The sequence below is a fragment of the Tenrec ecaudatus genome, chromosome 3 (genome assembly GCF_050624435.1).
Source record: "Tenrec ecaudatus isolate mTenEca1 chromosome 3, mTenEca1.hap1, whole genome shotgun sequence".
Taxonomy (NCBI): domain Eukaryota; kingdom Metazoa; phylum Chordata; class Mammalia; order Afrosoricida; family Tenrecidae; genus Tenrec; species Tenrec ecaudatus.
Genome location: NC_134532.1, coordinates 215788230 through 215797409, shown reverse-complemented (window position 1 = coordinate 215797409; position 9180 = coordinate 215788230). Strand labels below are relative to the sequence as shown.

Here is a 9180-nt window from a genome sequence, read left to right as displayed (position 1 = left end):
TACGAAATTAATAATCATTTATAATTTATCAGGAGTCCACAGGGGTGGGAGGGTTGGGGAGGGAGGGAAAAAAAAGAGGAGCTGATACCAGGGGCTCAAGCAGAAAGAAAATGCTTTGAAAATGATGATGGCAACATATGTACAAATGTGCTTGCTACGATTGATGTATGGATTGGAATAAGAGCTGTGAGAGGCCCCAATAACACGATTTAATTAAAAAAAAAGAAGAAGAGCCTGTCCCCGTGGCCCTGCATGGAGGAGGCTGTCAATGCACACCATCCTGAGGTATCCCCCCAAAGCTTCCCGTTCCTAGGGTCACTTTAAGTCTGACTGGGCTTGGCTGCACTTAGTCACAATGGTGTTGCTGCGTGCTTTAGAGAGAGAAGGAAACACTGCAGGTCCTGCACCAATCTGACAATTGTTCCTTTGCCTGAGCGGGGATGCAGCCACCGTGTCAATCATCTTGTCCAGGGCCGTCTGCTTTTTGCCACCTCCCTCTGCTGTACCAAACATGACTGCTTCTCCAGGGACTCGTCTCTGCTGACAGCAGGTCTAAAGTCTGTAAGAGGACATCTCCCCATCTTTGCCTCTCAGGAGCACTCTGGCCTTATGTGTTTCTTCCAAGACAGATTGGTTTGTCCTAGTAATAAATACTTCCTAGGAATTTGGCGTAGTGGTAGGGAAGGGGTCCATGGTGGTCTCTTAGGTTCGTCCTATCAGGAGGGAGTAGAGAGGCAACTGTTCTGGGCAACTGAACACCTTCTGTGTAACCCCCGCCCTGCCAGGGGGGCTCCTCCACGGTGGTCTCCAAATACTCATACCTGGATACGGAGAGCAAGTACCACAATCTGGCCTGCTGAAGTTCACGAGGGTGCTCAAAACCACCGAGCAAGTAATAAAGGGGTCCCAGAGAAAGGCAGGGCCTCCCAGGTTACCCTCCAATGCTGCTGCCACTCCTCCCGCTCGGCGGGGTCCCACTGCCCCTTTTCCAGTCCCCCAGGCCGGGCAGGGCATCTCTCCATCCTCCCAGGTGTCACCATGCTTGCTCCTGAGAGACAGTGGGTCGCCGGAGCCTCTCGGTTGTGGTGGTGTTGGTGGTGGTGGTGGTGTTTCAGGGAAGTGGGGGGCTGGGGGCGATGGTGAGGGGTAGATCTCCAGGACCGCGGAGCCCGGGCGCAGCCAGGGACCGAGGTCAGAGGAGGCAGCGCGCGCGGCACTCGCCGGGCTCCCCAGCTCCCCCCTCAGTGGCGGCGCGCTCTCTCTTCTCCGGCTCGGGACCAGACGCCGCCGCCGCCGCCGCCCACTCGGCGCTCTGCAGGCTCCGGGAACATCCCGGCCACCCGCGGACGCTGGCTGTTCGCTGTCTTAGTGACAGAACAGCAGGGACGCCGCAGGGACCGCGCCCACAGGTCGAGAGGTGCACGAGTAGACTGGGGGTCGCGGCGCAGCGCACGGTGAGCGCCCAGCAGGGCTAGGTGGGAGGGGGGTATTCTTTCGCCGTGGGTGGCTGCCACGCCCTCGGGGTGCCCGATGGGGCCGCCCTGGGGGCGCAAGGCCGAAGTTGGGAGGAAACATAGCTCACCCCTGCCGCCCAGCCAGACATGTTGCCGCCAGGGCGCAATGGCAGTGCAGACTGGGTGCAGTTTGGGCTGGAGCAGCGCCTGGCGCTAGGAGGCACCACGGGGGACTTGGCGGAGGCGGCGCCACTAGGGCCCGCGCAGGTGGTCACGGCTGGTCTCCAGACCCTGCTCATCCTCTGGACCCTGCTGGGCAACGTGCTGGTGTGCGTGGCCATCGCGCGCAGTCCTCACCTGCGCGCCAAGATGACGCATGTCTTCATCGTGTCCCTGGCTGTGTCCGACCTGTGCGTGGCGCTGCTGGTCATGCCCTGGAAGGCCGTCGCCGAGGTGGCCGGGTACTGGCCCTTTGGGGCGTTCTGCAACGTCTGGGTGGCCTTTGACATCATGTGCTCGACCGCTTCCATCCTCAACCTGTGCGTCATCAGCGTGGACCGCTACTGGGCCATCTCCAGGCCTTTCCGCTACCAGCGCAAGATGACCCAGCGCGTGGCCTTGGTCATGGTTGGCCTGGCCTGGACCTTGTCCCTCCTCATCTCCTTCATCCCTGTCCAGTTCAACTGGCACCGAGGTGAGGAGGGCTCCGGAGGTGGAGGGGCCCCCTCATCCACCCTGCCTAACGGGACGTCCTGGGAGGAGGCCGGGGAGTCGGAGGCTGGCACAGAGAACTGCGACTCTAGACTGAACCGCACTTATGCCATCTCCTCGTCGCTCGTCAGCTTCTATATCCCGGTGGTCATCATGGTCGTGACCTACACGCGCATCTACCGCATAGCGCAGGGCCAGATCCGCCGCATCTCCTCGCTGGAGAGGGCGGCGGAGCGAGCGCAGAGCTGCCGGAGCCACGAGGTCAGCGCGCCGGACGCCGGCCTGCGTGCCACGCTCAAGAAGGAGACCAAGGTCCTCAAGACGCTGTCGGTGATCGTGGGGGTCTTCGTGTGCTGCTGGCTGCCCTTCTTCATCCTCAACTGCGCCGTCCCCTTCTGCCCTCAGGCCGGCTTACCCTGCGTCAGCGAGACCACCTTCGACATCTTCGTCTGGTTCGGCTGGGCCAACTCTGCGCTCAACCCTGTCATCTACGCCTTCAACGCAGACTTCCGGAAGGTGTTCGCCCAGCTGTTGGGGTGCACCCGTCTCTGCTCGCGCACCCCCGTGGAGACCGTCAATATCAGCAACGAGCTCGTCTCTTATCATCAGGACACTGGCGGCCACAGGGAGCCGGCCACCACCTATATCCACAGGATGCCCAACGCGGTCAGCCCTGGGGCCGGGGACCAAGAGGACGCAGAGGAGGGACCTTTTGATCGCATGTCTCAGATCTCTCAGACGTCCGGGGACCCTGTCGCCGGATCGGTTGGGGAGCTGGACTGTGAGGGGGAGATCTCCTTAGGCAAAATCACCCCGTTCACCCCCAATGGCTTCCATTAAACGGGGTTAGAGAGAACTCCTGAGACTCTGAGTGTAAGGGACTGGCGAGACACTGGTGAGTGTGCATACATGCGTGCCCCCCCACAAGCACACACTACACACCCACAGCTGCTACTCCACTACCCACCGATGCCCTCGTGTCTCTGCAGTGGCCCACGCGCTTAGAAACAACCCCCCCCCTCCCCCAGTAAACTCCAGTACATGCCCGCCCCGCAGGCGGGTCCAGTTAAGGAATACAGTTTACTTTATTAAAACAGAAAAACATGTCCTCTGACAGTGCTCCTCTTTAAACGCATAGGTTGATTTCTGGACTGGCGTTTACCAGGGGAGGTGGTGGTGGGGTGGCCACGCTGGGGTGGGGTGGGGTTCCCTGCCTTGCTTCCTGTGTTCCTTGCTGCTGTGCCCTCGAGGCTGGCAGGTGTCCCTGCTGCAGCCCGGCGTCCTCCCTGCTCCTCTGTGCTAATAAACATGAAGGAAGTGGAAACGCGGGCTGAATCTCTCTGCTTGGCCGGGAGGTTTCCCAGTGCAGCTCCAGGAGAAAGAGGGGGTGGGGTGGGGAAGGGCATCCTCAAAGGCAGGGCAGCTAATTTCTGCGTCTGGAAGCCCAAGTTTACCTTCATATTGGTTCCCAAACCTATTTGGCCTACCACCCTCTTTTCTGAAAAAAAAAAAAAATTTTCTCAGCACCACCCTGGATGTGAAATACTAATGTTCTGAAGCCCATCCTCCAGGATAGCGTGCAGATATCTGCTGTGGCCAGGAACCCAGGCGGTGTAATGGCCATGCATCAGTCACCTAACCACAAGGTCAGCAGTTCAAAACCGAAACCCAGGCAGAAAGGTGAGGCTTTCTGCTCCTGTAAAGAGTTACAGCCTCAGAAGCTTATAGGGGTGATTCTACTCTGCCCTGTAGGGTTGCCGTGAGTTAGAATGGACTCAGTGACCTTGAGTGGTTTTTTTCTTAATGGAATCATTTGCTTTTGAACCCCCCCCCCACTCCCGAATCATTCCAGTCCCCAAACTCCCACCACCCCTGCCTGAGGGACAGTCACTGACTTTAGGAAACACTGTCCTAGAAGAATAATTTGGCCTTAAACTTTAAGGGTGGTGGGGAACCAAACCTATTGACATCCCATTCATAGGGCAGGTTGAACTGCTATATGGTGGACTTGAACCTCGATCTTTCAGTTAGCAGCTAATTATTTAATCATGAGAGTATCGGGACCGCTGCCTTGCAGACTCAGTGAGCCTATAGGCCAGAGCAGAATGGCCCCACAGGGTTGTTGAGCCTGTCAGTCTCCACAGAAGCAGGTTACCACCCAGTCTACCTTGGATCGGATGATGTGTTTGAACCTCTGACCTTGTGGTTAGCAGCCCAACACCTAAGCCACTGCACCTCTAGGAGTGACTAGGAGGAGCTGCCCGTTTCTCCCATTTTCTCTAGGACCTCCATGTATCAGCCCTAGTGATGCAGTGACTCCACATTGGGCTGCTCACCGCAAGGTCAGGGGTTCGAAACCACCAGCAGCTCCACAGAGGAGCCTTTCTACTGTAAAGAGTCTCAGCGTTGGAAACCCACAGGGACTGTTCTCCCCTGCCCCACAGGGTTTTCACAATGGATTTGTGGTGGGGGGACCCTGAATTTTTTGTTTTGTTTTGTTTTGCTTGGGGGCTGCAAAGCTGGCTCTGATGCCGAGGTGCCTGGTGGGAAATTCTCCCATCTGGGGTTCTAATTCCCTGTCTGTCTCTGTCGCTCATGCTTCATCTTTTTAAAGCCATGCCGTGTAAAACAGTTCTTCCCATTCCCAGACAGGCACTGCCAGCCCACGGAAAACCCCATTTAGCACGGTAATCGCGCCTCTGAGCTCCCGCGCTCCAAGCCTTTCGAGGGTTTCAGAGCCCGGGCCCGGGAGATAATGTGTGACTTTGGAAAGGGCTTTCAAACGTGTGGCCATGGGCTTTCGGCAATGAGATTAGGCATGATAGGTAGGCCCTGGGATGTGAGGCCACACATTTTCATGAAAAGGTGAACCCGTGGTGAACTTAAAAATGTGTTGGTGAGGGCGCCTAATGAAAAATCCCAAAGAGCTCCAATTTCTTTTGCTTGCTTCCCCTGGGCCCCCACCCCTCCACCAATCCTTTTGTTGGTCCTCTGTAATCTGCAAAGTGAGGGGCGCATTCTCTTACCAGACTCTCTCTTCTCCCAGACACCCATGGTGATCCTTTGATCTCCATGCGAAGAAGAACGTGAAGGGGAACCAATGGCGTCCCCGTTTGAGTCCCTGCTTTGAAGCTGTGGGATCAAGGACAGTCTAGTCAATTGGGGTCTCTGGTACTGTCACATTATTGTCAACTCCTGAACAACCGGGTCCAGTGGGCTGCAAGATCAGCAAGGCCCCCTGTCCCCGTGCCTTGCAACGCTAGGGAAGTATTGGTGGTAGACTATTCCCGGAGTGGGGAGACTGACAGCTAAGGACACTGAGTGCATTCATTTCCCTGAAGGATTTTCCCCGAGTTCCCGTGGAGGAAAGGCTTGGCAATCAGATTCCAAAGGATTACTAGCCTGCAGTGCTAGTCAGGCACAGTGCTAGTCAGGCACAGGTGCCGTGAGCTCAGATGGGTTGGATGACAACTGGTTTGGTTGATAACATTGCTTCTGGGATCCGAAGTCTGTCTTCAGTTCTTCTCTTTTTTACCAGCAGTTTATTTCCTTATAATTCACATATCATACAATGCCATAGTTCAATCACCTCACCTTCAGTTTTGACCTTATGTGAACTGATAGCTAACCGGCAGCACCGGCAGCAAGGGAGGACTTTGGTGTAGGGTTTGGGAGCTGGCTGTGGGAGCTTTCCTGGGTCAATGGACCTCTCTGGGCCTCTGATTCTGTCTGCCTCTTTCAATGGAAAAACTGACACTGGCCCATTGCTAGTGCGTCATGACGCATTAGGGACCTACAAGGTACTCATCAACGGAGTCTCTACAAGAGACCCGTGCCCGGAGAAGGACATCATGCACGGTAAAGTGGAGGGGCAGAACACAAGCAGGCCCACAGGGGCATGGATGGACACAGTGGCTGCAACCATGGGCGCAGGCAGAGGAGCCGTTGGGAGGGTGGCACAGGACCAGCCAGTGTTTGTTCTTTTGTGCATAGAGTCTCTATGGGCCAGAACCCACTTGATGGCAATGAGTTTGGCTTTTTTGGTTAATGATCAAATACGATGCCCAGGAGTGCTGTGGGTTATGCTTTGGAATGTGCAGGGTACCTGGTTCAAACTCACCAGCCACCGGGAGGGAGAAAACCAAGTCTTTCTGCTCCTGTAAAGATTTATAATCGTCAAGATGGATTAAAGACCCAAATAGAACCTTAGAACCATAAAGGCCTTCAGTGAAAAAATAGTGACAAACGTAAGACCCCTAATAACAAAATCAAACAAACAACCAAATCCCTGTCATGGCGTCGATGCTGATTTGTAGCAGGACAGGGAACTACCTCTGAGACTGTACCTGTTTGAGGAGAGGAAAGCCTGCGCGTTTTCCCGGGGGAGAGGCTGGTAGCTTCAAGCTGCCGAGCTTGCGGATGGCACCACAGTGGGCAATCACCGCCAGGCCCTCACACGAAGCATAAACTCCCTACCAAACATAATGGGAAATTCCCACACGACAGAAGACAAAACAGAGGGTGGGACCTTCTCAGTATGCACATCAAAACCCTCCATCAAGAGAGTGAAAAGAAAGCCCGCAGATTGGGAAAAAAATGTTCAGCAATGAGACATCAGATAAACAGGAACCCCGGTGGTGTAATGCTTACCTGTCAGGTTGCCATTCGCAAGGCCGGCAGTACAGAACCAGCAAGCAGCAACTTGGGAGAGAGACGGGGTTTTCTACTCTCATAAACAAAACCTTACAGTCTCCGAAACTTATAGGGGCAATTTTACCCTGTCTTGCAGCGTCGCTATGAGTCAGTAGTGACTTGATGGCAGTGAGTTTATCAGATAAAGGGCTAATTAAAAAATCTATAGAGAACTACAACACCTTTATAAGAAAAATGCAAATAACCTAATCAAAAATGAGTGCAAGGTATGAATGGACAAGTTAATAAAGATGACAGCCAGACAGCCAACGACCCGATACAGGAATGTCCCCAATCATTAGCCATAAGAGACATACAAACTGAAACAACAATCAGATACCACCTCACACTGACACGCTTAGCAAGACTTTTAAAAAGCCCAAATCACACAGAAAATAATAAGTGCTGAAGAGACTGGGGCACTCAGACATTCCCGGTGGGGCTGTAGGATGGCACCGCCACGGTGGCAATCAGTGTGGCAATTCCTTCAACAAATGCAAATGCCAATACTTTAGGGTTTACTTGGCAAAGACTCTAAAGAAATGAAGAACACCTCGCAGACAGAGATCTTCACACCTAGGCGATTGCAGCAACTTCTGTAACAGCAAAAAGCCTGGAAACAATGAGAAACCGATTATAGAGGAATGGATCAACAGATCCTGGCTCGTTCATACAATGGGATATTAGGCATCCTTAGAAAACAACGCTGAGTCTGCCAAAGACCTGTAAGACACGGGCAAAATTAGAGAACAGGGCGTTCACCCAAGACGGGCCACTGCATAAAGATAAGTAGTCTATGGTGGCAGGATTCTCAAGAGAATAACAGCTTCATCCTAAAGAAGAAGACGGTAACACTTTGATGAAGCCACGGGGCGGCGGGGGTGGGGTGGGGGGGCGGGGAAGAGGGAAGGTACAGGAATGTAAGGAAGGAGGGAGGATGGGGATGGGTGGAATGAGAAAGAAGCACATATGGGGGGGGGGGGTTTGAATGGGACGCTGGTCCTGGTTTGGTGGGACTGCGACACAGCGGTGGTTCTGAGGCTCAGGTGGCTTACATGAGGTCGCTTAAAGCCAGAAAAAAATATTTTTATTTACTCATTTGAGTTTTTGATGCACTTGTCTGTCACTAAAGACTCCAAGTCCAGTTCAATTTTACTTTTCCTCTTCTTTAAAAAAATGTTTTAGCTACTCAGACTAGTTAGGTTTGTGGGATAAGGAGATTGGAGGGATTGGTTTTATTTCTTTTTTAAAAAAGAGAAACAAACATACTGCAATATATATGTATGTATGTATATATTTCATTTCTTGAGATGGTCTCTGTAATTACAGAGAAATGAAATCAACAACAATATCCTGTTCAACCTTCCACATCCCCCCTCCCCCCCATACTCCCTCACCTCCCCCTGCTTCCACCCTCATCCCTGGCCTCCTCATAGTTATCAAGTCTTGTCGATCGGTGTAGAAACCATGTTTACACAGCTTTAAGAGGACTCTGAGCTTCTAGAAACCCAGTTCAGAAGCGATGATGGCCAGACTTCAAGTTGCTTACGCTGTGCCTGGAAAGACCATCCCTGGGCAAGGAAACCATGGTTGGTAAGGCGGCCCCGGATCCAGGGAGAGGAGGGAGCTCCTCAAAGCGATGGCTGTCACAAGAGTGGACTCAACATACGGATGACCACGAAGAGGGCAGGGCCCCATTCTGCTGCACACAAGGTTGCCCCGAGTCGCCGCCAACTCAATGGAAACGAACAAAGTGCGTAGACTTTGCCCCCGAGGTAGGACTCCCTGGGAGCTGAGTCTAGGCCTCTCCTGCCCATCATTGTCCTCTCAGCCTGGGACGGAGTCTGGCTCACACCTGGTACACACTTAACATCAATTGCCTTTCTTGCCTACTTACACACACACACACACACACACACACACACACACACACACACACACACACACACACTCCAGCCTCAGTGCTGTAATGGAGTGAGTAACTCATGGATGTTCAAAGTAGTCCCTAGGTCACGTTGTCCATCGGGGGCCGGTCATCCTCATGGTCCGGATGGATCAAGGATCTGTAGGGCGGAAAGCTCCCCGGAACTGCTGTTGACCTGGAACACACCTGAATGCTATTTCACGGCTTGCAAAGTGCCTCCCTTTTAACCCAGAAGCCACCGCCATGTGTGGATTGCAACTCCTGGGACCAGAGGATAAGTGCCCCAGGGGTCCACTGCGTGTCAGCAGCATTGACGGCCGAGCAGGTTTCACGTGGGCTGCTCAGTTTGAACCCCACAGCCGTGGTGCTGAGAGGGGAAGACGCAACGGTCTGCCCCCG

General features: G+C 53.7%; 1 protein-coding gene across 1 annotated transcript; it reads left to right on the top strand.

Annotated features, from left to right (window-relative positions):
• Positions 1-1601: 1601 nt before the first annotated feature.
• On the top strand, positions 1602-3005 carry DRD5 (dopamine receptor D5). The gene has a single exon (XM_075545029.1). It carries the CDS (start codon positions 1602-1604, stop codon positions 3003-3005), a length of 1404 nt encoding a protein of 467 aa, XP_075401144.1.
• Positions 3006-9180: the final 6175 nt, after the last annotated feature.

Coding starts and splice junctions, on each gene's coding strand:
- DRD5 (XM_075545029.1), top strand. CDS start 1,602: ATGTTGCCGCCAGGGCGCAATGGCAGTGCAGACTGGGTGCAGTTTGGG.